Source organism: Sinohyriopsis cumingii, chromosome 2, assembly GCF_028554795.1.
Source record: "Sinohyriopsis cumingii isolate HCF-2022 chromosome 2, ASM2855479v2, whole genome shotgun sequence".
NCBI classification, from domain to species: domain Eukaryota; kingdom Metazoa; phylum Mollusca; class Bivalvia; order Unionida; family Unionidae; genus Sinohyriopsis; species Sinohyriopsis cumingii.
The window spans coordinates 90,751,420-90,766,393 of NC_142962.1; the positions used below are offsets into that span (position 1 = coordinate 90,751,420).

At 36.7% G+C, this 14,974-nt stretch overlaps 1 protein-coding gene across 1 annotated transcript in view; it reads right to left on the reverse strand.

Moving 5' to 3' along the window:
• Positions 1–4,085: 4,085 nt before the first annotated feature.
• The window catches only part of LOC149805354 (dual E2 ubiquitin-conjugating enzyme/E3 ubiquitin-protein ligase BIRC6-like), a 221,346-nt gene continuing 210,457 nt past the window's right edge, over positions 4,086–14,974 (reverse strand). Inside the window, exon 59 of the mRNA XM_089949602.1 lies at positions 4,086–8,592. Within this exon, the coding sequence (XP_089805728.1) occupies positions 8,281–8,592 (312 nt within the window). The 3' untranslated portion in view covers positions 4,086–8,280. The remainder of the gene's footprint in view (positions 8,593–14,974) is intronic.

The window sequence follows — 14,974 nt, forward strand, 5'->3', positions numbered from 1 at the left end:
TCCTGAACATACGTGTGCCTTGGCATTATTGGTACGTATACCTTGTCCACAAGTAGGGCACAATCTCATGAGTTGACAAGCACTTTTCTGCTGTAAACCTTGTGTCTTCAGATGTTGTTGGTAACAGGTTGGACTGACAAATGTGTGCTGACAAGCAGGGCAATGCATTCGTTGTTGTCCTTCGTCCAGACAGGGTTGAGAGGCCAAGCATCTTGTGCATTTCTACCCACAAAGCTTGTGTTGTTCTTGGTAGTCATAACATAGTCACATTTCTCACAGTAATAACCGTATCCAAAGAATGCAATGATACTGGTGATGGTATCGAAATGTTCATCGTGATGATAGACGTGAATGTATTTAACGTCTTTGAAATCTTTGCCACGAAACAACAGAGGTCCGCGCACTTCTTGAGAGTGCACTTTCAAGGTGTAGCGTGGAGCTAGGACATCTTGCAATTTGTGCCTTTCAGGAATGCCACAGGGCGTGTCTTTGGATAGCCCCGCTTGCTTTAACAGTTCTGCTTCTCTTCGTTGTTTGGCTCAGTCCGATCGCTGAATACTTTTCCAGGCTATTTTCCATTCTAACGTGTCGTTCTTGTTGACATACGTTCGTCCCACCACGATGGCACGGGCTAAACACATCTGGTTTTGAGGGATGTTAATTCGGACGAGGCTCTTTTTGGTGCTACGAAGGTCGTACATCAATAACAACTTTTTGCGTCCTATCCCTTGGGGAATAGACTCGTGGGTCATGAACAGTGTCGCTTTTCCATCGGTGATGTGGAACTTGTCGTTGAATTGTTGCATATGCTGAATCTTGTCGATGACTTTGGATGGTGTCAGCTCTGATCCAAACGGGGGCCTTCAAACTGTCGTGATGAATGGAAAGTCTCAAGCGATCGTCTTTTTTGGCTTCACACTGTCATTTCAGTGTGGTTGACAAAGAATCACACACCTCAGTGATGAAGCCCTCTGCTTTCTCAAGTGGTACAATGGACTTAAAATCTTTAAACTTCACCGTGTACGTGTAAGCCGTAGTTCTAAATTTTCTAGAGGAGCGTTTTTCCGTCTCGCGAATGTGATAGTAGTTTGCAGTGGTTACTAATAGTGGTGAACTTCGGTTGCGTGCAGAATCTCTGGGTCTTGATTCTGGTTCACTCATGTCATCTTCAAAATCACTGACATGAATTTGTGCCAAGACTTCAGCTACTGTACGAGGCGATATATCACGTTTAGCGTCTTACTTTCTTCTCCTTTCTCTGCTATATGATGTGATCGTTTCATCTTGATTGCAGAAAGTCACATGACTACATTTTAAACGCCATAGGTCACTTTATATCCATGTCAGACCAACGTATATATAAAGGGTGTGTCTTTAATTCCAATATTCATTTCACTCTCAAACCGAGTAGAACGATGCAGGAGCCCACACAGATTGAACTTCTGATTAGAGCTTTGCGAAATGTCATAAGAAAATTTCCTTAGATAAGCCGACAGACTACTTACCCTCCTTCCGAGACAAAAGTCAAGATACATACTTGCTACATCTGTAAGAAGAAAGGACATTGGTCTTCAGAGTGTCCAGATCGTCAAAAAGGCAAAACAGGTACTAGATGAGACAAAAGTCAAGATACCTATTATCATCGTCAAGAGAAAAGACATTGGTCTTCAGAATGCCCCAAGAAAAAACAGAAGCAAGAAGAAGAGAGGGGTTCTGAAGAGGAAGAAGAGGTACCCTCCCCAAAGAAAGAACCCAGACAAGTGCAAAAAGAGAAAAATGAGAAGAAAAGAAGAGAAAGTGAGGACGAAGAGAAACAACCTGTGAAAGTGAAGAAATTAAAAAAAGAACGAGTGAACACAGACACAGAAGTCTATGAACTTTTTAAAGTGTTGTGTTGTGAACTGGATTGTAAAATTTGTACCAGAATAAAGCAGACAGAAAATGTGTCTCTCAGTTTTGGTTTTTAGAATATGAACCTACACTCACACACGTACATCATGGGTTAAAAAGGGTTTTTGAGTTTTAATTGATTTTGGCAATTGAAATAATCTCTCTTTCCGAGAGAAGTGGGTGGCTCTGAAAAGGACCGTTGGGTATTTGTTTGTTTAGAAAACAAACTCAGAAATGGGACGTAATCATCTTGAACTGCCTTTAGCCTTTTGCCACAGCCAAGGCCTACTTCGGACTGGCTCCTGTCAATGATTTAGTAGAAATCACTAGGGGTAGTATCGGAGGCATAGTAACAGGGCTGGATTGTTTATCTTGGAAAGGTTGTTTTCTCTTGGGTCGTAATAAAGATGTCTGATACATGTGTTTGTGTTATATAAATCTAAGTCCCACTCTTTATTCCTGATTGAGGTCAATTCAGTGCACACCTGCACATCCACTCTTTGCTTCCTATTGACGTCACCTCACATGGTTGCAACACTGTTACCAATCTCCCTTACTGTGATGTCAGATGCTATACAGACCCAACTTTCCTTTGTCGCTAGACAGTCCCATTCTTTTTTGTCGCTTTAAGGTCCCATCCATGTTAAATTCTCCTTGTTGCCTGGGTACAACCATACTATTTTAACATTAAAGTCCCGTTGTCGCCAAAGTATCCCACTTCACTACTACCATAACATTTCCCAAAGTGTCATGGTGATCTACTTAACTCAATGAAACCAGCTGCATGTAGAAAAGGGCAATAACTACTGTAGAAAATTGCAGGAACAGTGATTTGTTGAGATGCACATCTTTCAGTTATGACCATAATATTTAGAAAGTTTAATGGCAATTCATCAAAAGCTACAGGTTTAGTTGCACTAACACAGAGGTGGGCAAACTTTCCAGTGCAAGTGCCGGGTACACAAATTTACACCTTGTCGCAGGCCGCATAGTTCATTAAGTAAAATAATTAATATTTGAAATAGCAAAAACAAAAGGTTTTTCTAAATAACATCTAATTAATTTTCAGTTGTTAATATTTGAAAACTTAAACTTCAAAATAAGCACATTTATTTGATAAACAGAGTAACATAAACAGAGACAGTGCGAATGATGACTTGTTCCTAGGCAGCATGAAAGCCCTTGGCGGGCCATAGTTTGCCCACCCCTGCACTAACAAGATCATGTTACATACTTCATTAAGAAAAATACAAATAAAACAAAACTGTTAACAAAAAGTTTGGGAGCAACATCATTTGCCAATATGCACATCTTCAAGTGAAGACCAAAATGGCAAATCGTTAACAAGAGTATGTTGAAAAGGCACATTTATGCCTGCCCCAAGTTTAATAGTTTTCAATGCATATAAAAAAGTCTATATGCTTTACAGAGACCATGAACTTTGACTATTTAACTTAACCTATAAAAATCCCTAGATTTCTTCCTTATGCCAAATGAAGACCATCCACAAAGGGAGGAAACCATCTCTCTTCAGTCCATTGACTATTTAACCCTAAAACTGATAGGCTTCTTCCTTACCCAAGTGCAAACCATACATAAAGTTTGATCAGATTTGTGGTGTAGAACTGATGTTACTGTGTAAAAATAATCTTTATTCTTTGAGTCAGTGACCTTGACTTTTGACCCAAAATTTATTTAAAACATTTCTTACCCACGTGCATGTGATCCATAATGTATGGTAAATGTAGATGGTAGAGAACAAAAATCATTGTGCAAAAACATCTTTCTTTTTTTAGTATGTGACCATGGCAGTGACTTTTTGACCATTGTATCAAAAGAGTTCTTCAATATCCCAAGTTTACACTATCCACAAAGTTTGGTAATGGTAGTCAGTCAAACTATTTTTGTGTAATCATGCTAAGGTTTCACTTAAAAAGGTCAAAGTGCAAATATAAAATAACGAAATTGCTCTGATGGCTTGAAAATCGAAAAAGGCCATCTAATTATGCCAATCAACAGGTCTATTAAGTCTCCTTTGCATGCATAAAGAAGTTTCTGTGTAACTGTGTTAAAACATATTCTGGGTCATCATATCAACAGACAGAAGCAAAACAAAATGCCTTTTTTTGCTATCACAGTGAGGGGCATACAAATGGTAGGAGAAAGAATGAGTACATATAATCAAAGACTGTAAGGACATGTGCATGTACTCTTTTATTAAGTGAAACATCTGAGAAGGCAGTCATTCTCAAACAGCTTACAGATAGTCAAATCAAATTATGTTGAGATTAAACATTTACAACTTTAAGTCATTCTTTTTACAACAAACTATATTTGTTAATAATAATTTACAAGCAAGCAGATATTTAAAAAATGTATGCAGAAGTTTTTTTTAGCAATTTCAATTTTCTACATTTTTACCTGTAATTTCTTTGATTCCCAGTATATTTTGGTTGATACAAATTTATAGAACTCTTCACTATAACAAGTAGTTTAAATTCATTTAACAAGCAGTCTAAAAAAAAAAATATGTACACAAATTATGCAACATGACAGTTTAATTTGTCAATAATCCTAATTCACCAACTAAGTCTCCATCATAATTAAACATGGTACATTCAAAATGCTCATGTTTAGAACAATTGATAATGCCCATGCTTAGGACAAATGAAAATGCAAATTTTTAGGATGAATTAAAATGCTCATATTGAGGACAATTAATAATGCTCATATTTATATTTAGGACACTTAATAAAGCTCATATTTAGAACAATTAACAAAGCTCATGTTTAGGACACTTAAAAAATGCTCATATTTAGGACTATTAACAATGCTAAGATGAATAACAATGCTCATATTTAAGACGATTAACAATGCTCAACCAAATGAAAATGCTCCTATTAATTACAATTAACAATGTTCATGTTTAGGGCAACTGACAATGATCATGTGTATGGCAGGCAACACTATTAATAAGAATTGCCATTTTCTTCAATTCTGGTTGTTCCTGTCCTCTGTGCAGAGTATGCATGAACATTCCATTGAGCACAGGATTCTGCATCATTCTGCATACTAAAAGTTTATACAAGCTTCCTACTGACATACCCTATCAATCAACATGGGTTTTATTTGTCATTAGCTGGGGTTAATGTACAAATTATGTCCCAGCTCTGGGTAAATAAATACATATATAAAGTAATTCCTGTACCCAGTTTATTTTAGCCATGAAAAACTGATGGTGTGAGCAGTGATGGGAGAGTGAATGCTACTTTAAAGCTTGGTTTTCACTGAACAATTTTGACAAAATCTGTCTCTGACATGGTATAATGTAGCAGGTGGCAAAACAAGCAACTGCATCATTTCAGAGGGTCTAATATCGGTCTGTGCAAATGTATTATCTTACGTTTTCTGACTGTTGCTCAGATATCCTTCTTTAGAGACAATATTGTTTATGCTCAGATCTAATGCTGAAGTGGATAATATCATTCAGGAAATAAAGTCGTCAACTGTACTGGAGTGTGACAGCTTGCTATTTATATCATTTCAGAGGATATAAAATGCTTTAAAAATTAAGAACATGTACAATGATCAAGCATGATGTGATTTCCAAGGTTTCACCTTCACTACTGGCAACAAGCTGTGCTTTAAAAACAAGATGTATGTGAAATTCAGCCTCTAATAAGCACACTTGAGTGCAGTCTATACAGCTACTGACTGTCTCTGCCATTCTAATTTATGCAGGCATCAGTGGTAAACCTTGACTCCTTTATCAATTTTGGAAGTATTCATTACAACAAGAACTGAAACAAGTAATCTGCATGTACACGAGCTTGGATTAACAGAGCTTTTTTCCTGCATCTGTGCAATTTCTTAAGTGGGGACAACGGGACAGGGAAATATGTTGGAAAACATGTGGGATAGTCATTAAGTTAAAGTTGCTTTCACTAGCACTGAAACCGGACAGAACAATGTTGTATCACCTAATCAGCAAAGCTGCAAAGTTGACCGAGTAGTTGAGGAAACTTTAAGAATGATGCAGTGCCCTACTTTAATAGTGTCATCAAAGAAATGTTGGAGCATTTACAGTAACAGGTCTACTTCAAATCTTGGCCTCGTTGTGCCTTGGATTTTATCCAAGCTATAAATAACCATATGCTGAAAATAAATGGCAGATGTTTATGATGGACAGTGTACAGTTTAGTATATTTAAATTGGAAAGGTAGTGCAGAACACAGTATCAAACTTGCAAACTGCTATGTTATGTATATATGTACACCTATGTACAAATACCATCCTGACTTGCTTATAAGTTGACTACTACTCAAACAACATAGGCCCTGATCTGCCATTGCATAATGCACTGGCAAATCAGTGTATATTGTTTGTCCTATTGATTATTCCTATTTTCAAAGAACATGATCTACCATCACATTATATGACAGTAGATTGTAGTCTGTGAATTCTGCAGTTGGATTTGACTTATAAGCAAGCACCGATGGTACTTTAATACAGAGTCCTAACATCGAGGATGACAGTGATGAGACCTCTGGCCAAGTAAAACCTATGTTTTTGTATTTGTTAACCCAGCTCAAACAAAAAACCTTTGCAGCCTTCGAAAATGTTGTAAACTGCCTTCAACTTATTCATATTCAACTGCACAGTTGTTGTGAAGCTCAGGCCAGTCAGGAACTGAGAAGGCATTAATCCCAAGGACATATAAACAAGAATCAGCTCAAACATGGGAGTTACCAATCATGTGCAGATCAAAATCTGCCTCATCTGCTTCAGTTACTAGGATGAGTACCACATAAATTCATTATCGGACATGATGATGAAAGGCATGAATGCCAAGTAAAAATTCCATCACAGTATGTCTAATAGATGAAATGATGTTATAACTAAACCACACTTATATCCATAAAAATCCATTTCCATTTAAATTTTTATGACTGAATATATTTACTGGTCCATACCATTTACAATATCCAGAAAATAATTTATTTATGTAGCAAAATTAAGTTGTGAAAGACTTGAGAAATAAAAACTTGAAATATGTATAAAAGAGGCTATGATTATAGATCAGCACAAGCAAGAACAATGGTTGTTTGAAATGCCATTTTCCTGTGAATGCAATTGCAAAAACAACTGTTAAAAAACCTGTTATAAAAGGTTGATTCCAAACTAAATCACATCTGATACTGCCACTGCATATGACAGTCATCAGTACTTCTCGTTTCTTTTTGCAAACGAGACAACCAGAAATGTGTCCTTGAAACATGTATGGCCTACAAAACTGCCTGAAAACTAACCAGAGTGCAAAACTTAACTACAAATATGTATGAACGTACACGCTGACAGATGGAGACAGTTAACCCCACATGCCCTACAACGGTGTGACGAGGCATAGAACTAGAAGTATCCACATGATGGACAACCAACAATGGAAGCATCTATTAGGAGGGTCAAGACTGCTAGATGTATGCACAGATATAGTCACATCAACATATACATACAAAATAATTAAACAAAGTTGTCCAACAAAGATGTAATGCAAAATGTATACATTTCACGAGATTTTAGGTTTGGACATTACACTGATATTACACATAGAATCATTCTTGGTTTTTCTATACTGCAGTTTCTTTTTTCATGCAAAAAAATGTACCTACTTAAACACTCCTAAATAAATAATCCTGACTATGGAACGTTTTTCACAAGAACAATTTAGGCTAAAATGTGAAAAGTTGTAAAATTACTCTGCAAAATTGTCAATGAGGGCTACAAATGGAAGCATCTAACATACATGTCATCACTGGTATAAAATGTTTACATGCTAACTAGATTGTTCATTATTTCAGGAAATGCCCGACAAAATGATCTTGTATTGTACAAGCCAATAGTCAGGATGACATGTCAATATCTAAAAAAATATGCACATGCTTTTAAAAAAAAACATAAAAATGAAGTGATGGGCATAATAAAGGAAATTTTCTTCCTCAGTTAAACATGCTGTGAGAATGACTTGACAATTTTCATGGGTTTGCTTAAATACTGGGGACAGCAAATCACCGTTACACTGTCTTTGATCAGAAATCACATGGCCTGTAAAACATTAACACTACATGGGTGGAGGCTTTAAATATATCTCACTCTAACAAAACCAGTTTCACTAGCTCTTGCATGAAGAAAGCTTCATCTGCTAGTCATTTTTGAAATATATCTTCATTGTTGTTCTTGCCATTTACAAGAAGACAAGTTTGATAAACAATTCCTACTGAGGAATTCAAACCTGTGGGTAGCTCATCTGTTTTTAGTTTGGAGGTCTAAGATTTAAACTGTGGTCTTAATGTAAGGTGGCTAGATCAGCTACTTGATAGCCAAGTCAGTCAATCAACAGTCTGGTACTCCTGGAGGGTTTAAACAAGAGTCAATTTCTGTAAGGTCTACAACAGTGTCCAACTCTGTGTGGTCCACACTACAGACTATCTGATCTACAGCTTCTGGGTTCATCACGGAGTTAGCATTAGGGTCAGTGGCCAAGATATCTAGCATCAGCAGTGTGGACCCATTCTGACTGTTCCCTATTGCCTGGTCTGTGTCATATTGCTGCTCTTTGGGGTCTATCTTCTCCTCACTCTCTTCCTCCTCCCCTGAAGGTGGCTTCATGCGGGCAAACTCCTCACGCAGCTGGTTATAGTGCCTCTGAAGAAACCAAAACATAATGTGTTCACAAAATATTGTCAAATTTGGATAGTAAGCACATATGTGAAAATAAGCATACACCTTACCCTCGATAACTCTCATACAAGAGAATCCAAAAGCTTAGACTGCAGCATAAGCTAGGGTCTGAGTTACTTATGTACCTCTACAAAATTAGGAAAGGGATGGCCTTTACATTGAGAAGACATGCTGTACCAGCCATAACATGCTGCATCCCATGAAAAGCGCGATGTCGGACACCCTCTCCCACATGGTCGTATTTAGAAAAACATTATTTTCAGGAATTTTAACCCCAAAGTTATAAAAAAGCCCCCAAAACAATCCTTCTTGACCACCACAATATAGCATGTAATCTGTAGTTTGTGTATGAATAGTAAATAGTCCTGCTCAAAGCTCAGCTAAATCTATCCTCAAGGCATGCAGCTGATATAAGGCAATTAAAAGTTAAGGCAGTCACACAAATGACCAACTTTGAGATTATTTAATTGGTTAATAATACATAGGGTGATGTTTCATGTCAAATTCTGCTGCAGGCAAGTCCATTTAGCTAACTGCAATGGTAAAATAAACAAAGCAGAACCCAATTTCTCTGAAATATATCAAAAATATGCATGAAGAACAGATGTTATTACACATCACTGCATGTAATAGTGATGCTGAAGCCAACTTTAATAACAAGTGTGATCGAGGGCAACATTTCTTTGAAGTCAGATCCTTACTCCATATAAATAAAACAAAAAATGATTATTTCAGTACTGGAATAGTGTTCAAGTGTGATTCATTTCAAGTGTGATTCATTTTTGAAGAATGTGAATCTGGAAGCAATACACTATCTGTAAAGACCAGCAAATTGTTTTTTTTTAAAAACTCCAGGTTGAGGGAGTTTCACTTTGACAAGCACAACAGCAAGGGGGGGGGCACATTTAATTCCTTTTACAATGTGCAAACATGACACCGACAAGTATACAACATCCACTGAAACAGAAGCACCATAAATATGTAGTATATTCGACATGCTTAGCTGAACATTCTCTTTGTTATTATTCATAATCTTCATTTTGTTAAAATACTAACTAATAATGGATCTGTGCTTTTCAGGATGAGTTAAGTCATGAAATAGATTGACTGAAAAACAATAATAAGCAACTGATCATGTTTGCACACTTGATTTGTGTTGATGAAGTGACAACACCTGTACTGGACAGATTCATTTATTACTGCTGTATTAGACCCCTCCATTGGCCTAGTGGTCAGAGCATCTGCCTTGCATGCTCAAGATGAGAGTTCGAACCCTGGCCAAGTCATACTAAAGACTAATAAAAATGGTACTAACAACTGCCTCTGCTACTACTGGAGTGGGAGGATCACTCTCCATATGGATGTAACTGTGGGGAGGCTGAAAAGGTTTATGAATATTATTGGGTCCATATTATCGAAGAAACACATTTTACTAGGAAAAACTGTTTTCTACAAATGTATTACCTGATCATAATACCTTAGGAGGATAGGTAAGAGGTGGAGGAAGCTACATCTCCTTACCTAAAAGAGACCATCTCTGGCTCCCTAAGCTGTGTGAGACAGCTGCTATGCAACATGACTGGAGAATAGACTCTATCTTTGAAAGGGACATCCAGCCAAAGTCATATACCAACATCCTTATAATGATGTCAATTGTTATGTATATTTGATTTAATTTATATCGGATTTAATTGTTTGTAAGTTTTAATATCTTTTTGTTTTTAAAAATATTATATGCCAATATAATGTAGTTACTAGGAACTAAAAACTTTTCCAGAAAATAGTTTGACATTGACTGTTCATTTTGTGAACACAGAACGTTGATCTGGTTCCCAGCCTTAATTCAAAATTAGTAACAGTCACATGAACAAGGTTTTTTAATTTATTTTTATTGTGGGAATAATAAGGCTGTGTTGAATACATGTCCCTAGTCTCGGAAATAGTTTTTAGTGAAGTAAACTTTTATTTTATTCTCTGAGAAAAATGACTGGTTCTTATCAAAATCATTCTGAAGCTACATGATTTTTTTATATGTAAACATGATCATGTGATCCTCTATTTCACAACTCAGGCATTTCTGAAATTGCGCATTACTTAGTTTTAATAATGATGCTCAGGAAGAGATCTCTCAGTCAAGCTTCTAAACACTGGGACATAAAGGTGTTTCTTTCGAATTATCTGGATTCTGAAAGATTAATTTATTTCTCTGAAAATAGGTTGAATAATCATACTGAATTCTTGAACAAAGACATTTCTTAAAAAATTTTATTCAGATTTCCAACACTGGATTATTGTTTGTAAATAACACAGAACTGTAGACATTCCAACACCATAAAGGATACAGTATATGTCATCACCTTCCATCTTGTATTCTTCATCGGGACTCAAACTTGAATTCATTAGAACATTTCATTATTAGGACTTCTAAAATTTTATTCGTGGATTATTCTTGGATTATGTTTGGATTTGATTCTTAAAACCGTAAGTTCTTATTTCTTTCATTTTTATTACAGTATTTTTCCATGGAAATAAATTATTTGTTACATTTTTCAAAGCTTGTTGTTTTCACTCTTTCTTGTGTTGCTGTTTATTCGTGCCTAAACACGTAACATAAGGAAATGACATGGAAATGACATGGGGAGGATCCTGTTGTGTCTACTGGTCCTAACAGGTTGAGCTGAGTCTTCTGGGATGAAAGATCTTGGAAACAAAAGCTGGAGAAAGTGTCAGTTAGGTAACAGTTTTGCTCAGTTGCAATGCTTAAGGCGAGTGCTCAAACTTCACGAGCAAAGTAATTTCATTTGATTTGGGATTATCTTCCAATATGCAGAATGAATAACTCATTGTATCCAGGATGAAAGTGTCTGTACCAACATGTCATCTTTTCCCTCTTGAGTGGTAAGAAGAGGTATGATTTCCCTCGATGCACTGGGTCAGTCCTTTTTAAATACCTCTTCAGAGCTCACACTGGATCTTTAAGGCAACCTTGAAAAGAAGTGTTCAGAGTAGACAGGGAAGTCTGATTCCTCCGGAGCCCTGTTATTAACAATGAAAGCATGGGCCAACATGAGTTATACCATCCTATCCTGTCAGAACTGAAAGTACTTCCGGTCAAGTGATAAAGCAAGTGTCTCACTAATTCTGCCAGCTGTCACTAGTGTGAGAAGCAAGCATGTCTTATACAAGATGTGAATCAATAAAACAGTGTCTTATTCAGTCAGGTTAGCATCCATGAAGTTAAAACCTTTGGACATGTGAACTCAAAACTGACAGCGGATCAGATGGGTCTTGTTTGATATCATATCTTCTATGATTGCTCAACATTTCAGAAATCATATAATGGTAGCCTTTTACTAATCAATGAGCCAAGCAGGAAGTTAGCTACTGAGGTATTAATCTGATCAGTGGCACAATGTGTTTATGCTCACACCATTGTGTGAAAATTCTCCTTTTCCGTCATATACTTCTGGTGGAGTGCTATTTTTTCCAACACTTGATAAGAATTGTTTGTTTGTGAGGGATTGTTTAATATGATCCAGACAAACTCCAAGTCCATTAATACCTGTAGCCAGCCTGGAATATGAGTAACTTGTTCATAGATTTGTTACTGAAGACATCAGTTTAGAAATTCCCCAAAGAAGCATACAAAGGTCTGGGGACTTTGTTCCCCTTAGCCTTCTAAAATACTTAACCAGTGGAGATATCACACAGAATAAGAACGCACTTCATGTATATTCTCCAGCCACTAATGGCATGTTTTTTATAAGGCTTTCATCTCTAGGGTATAAATATGCAATATATGATCCAGAGCAAGTTACTATCCACCCAGAATGATGGAAGGTGATGTGCGCCACAGACCAATGTGCTTGCCTCTATACAAACTATCAACTTGAAGGTTGCAATTGCAAGGGACCACCTGATGTAAACCAAGTGAGATTCTCAAAGTCTGGAGATGGGACCCCTAATGCAATGTTTGTTCCTATGAGCAATGTTTTCATCTGCCACTGGGACAACAGTATCATTGTAATGGCTCATAAATATGCATCCTATGATGGTAATGTCTGCTGTTGCACTGAGTAAACTTCAATGGCAAAGGACTCTCTGGCTCAGAGATGGTTCTTTGTAAGAATAGAAAATATCAACCGCCCTGGGTCCATAATAACAATGGGCACAAAGGAACTAAGTGCCCAAAGAGTGACATGGAATTGTCATGGTACTATATAGTACATCTCCACCATTTGGATGACTTTCCACAGTGTAGGTCTGTGTACCAATGCAGGGATGGAACACATTACATCAGATCATTGTAGGCAGTCCCCTCAGGCATATTTGAAAGCTAGACTGGGTTAGGTACACCACTCCCTTGATAACTCGCAACCTGCTTATAACGCTGGGTCAGGCATGGATCCCATTTTTTAAAACCAGAAAATATGACAAAAAATGATCCCTAACTGTTGAACTTGAAGAAAATTGTGATCAAAATTGTTAATTGAACCTTTGATGTATCGCTCATTTTATCATCAAAAATGGTAGATAGGATCTGGAAGTTTTAATCAACACTATGAAATATCAAATTTAAAAATAGGTCAAACAACTTTTTACATTTTTGTTCCAAGCGACATTCCTAGTACACCACAATTAATGACATGTAAGAAAATTTCGTTCACTGAAAATGTCAATCATGCCAAGTGGAGGCAGTACTTTAATAAATAAATACAAATTAAATAATTTTTTATCAACTGAAATTTGTGTTCTAGTTCAATTTTTTAGTTCCTTTAAGTGTAATAGTCACAAATGCAATGTGTCCTCTTGTAATTAAATGTAAAATGCATCAATCTACTGTAACAGCTATGTCTGCGAGCATTTCTCTGAGAACCTAATTAAGAGCCGACCGTGTTTTGATAACTGACTTCTGGAAGTATTTGTTGTCTTGTTGCACTGAATTAAAAGCTGGCCTCCTTTGTATTATCATGTTAATTATGTCTTTTGAATCAAATAAAGGAGGTGGAATAATTAAAAAGTTAAAAGGCACGAAAATCCTACAAACTCTAGCGGCCCTGGTCGTATGTCACTCAATTCATTTGATCAATCGAGCACTTATAAATGTTATTATGTATGTAACATAAACTAACTTAAATTAACCAACTCTTTCATAACTGTGATCAAAGATAACAAGGCAGCCAAGTGTAATGAACATTTTGTAAAATAAAGAGACTGATTTCACAGATACCAATCATTGTGGGCAAGTGAGTTTAAGAGAATTCTTGAACTGGCACTTAGACATATCCTCAAGGATGATAACAAGTTTCATTATTAATTCCAATCAATTGATTCATGACATCAATATTGTACTAATTGAGTAATACAAAAATTGAGTTTCAACGTAGATGATTGTCTCACGAAATAAATGTTGTGTGTTTTTTAAAAAAAAGGAATCTTGTTTGGTGGTGTATCAACAGTTAGTCTAGTTCCCTGCTCTGTGGACTCCCAATTTGCCAGGATAATATTAAACACCACTACGGGAACCAGACTCATCAAGAAAACAAAAAGCAGTGATGTAATACACAGCTTTTTTTTGCATACACGTGATGTTGTTGAAACCAGTTGGAACAACTTTCATATGTTGGACATTATGAAAATAAATGTTATTTAAACAGAATAACAAACAACTTCATTAGAAAAAGCGTGTTATTAAAAATTATTATCGACATGATTGTAAAATAAGAATTCAGTCTATAAATAGCCCAGTTCCCTAACGTTGCTCCACCTCCCCCCCCCCCAGTTTTCTCGATGTAAAAGCAATTTTGTTTCAATTTTTGGAGGTCCCTTGGTAACTTGTGCCTTGCTGATAGTGTGGTCTATGTTTGTGGACCCCGTTGTGTACAAGTTATCGAGGGAGAGCTGTATTGACCATGAGTGATCTATATCTGATGGCATGGAGAGAAATTGCGGTGAAATAATTCCCTTCTCTGTATGTTCATCTACAATGATTCTCGAAAACCCTGGCTTTTATCTTGTAATAAATATCCAGGACTGTTTCCACCAGAGAAGCACCCATATTAATTAGATACAGTGGTGCAAGAGGCCATAGAGTGAGCTGGGTGCACTGTGACATTATGAGTAAACTTCCTTACATTGGTAGGGACATTATAGGATACATACTCGACAAAACCAGTCCCTATTGTATCATGCAAGATGGCATCTGAGGTGCTCACTGATGAGTGCTTCAACATTCCCCAGGTTACTTTGTGCATCTAATGCTCTCCAAATCAGTCACTTGACGCAACAGAAATAGCAGTTGAACACCAATTGCTCTTTGTTGATGAGCATCTCAACAAATACTGGA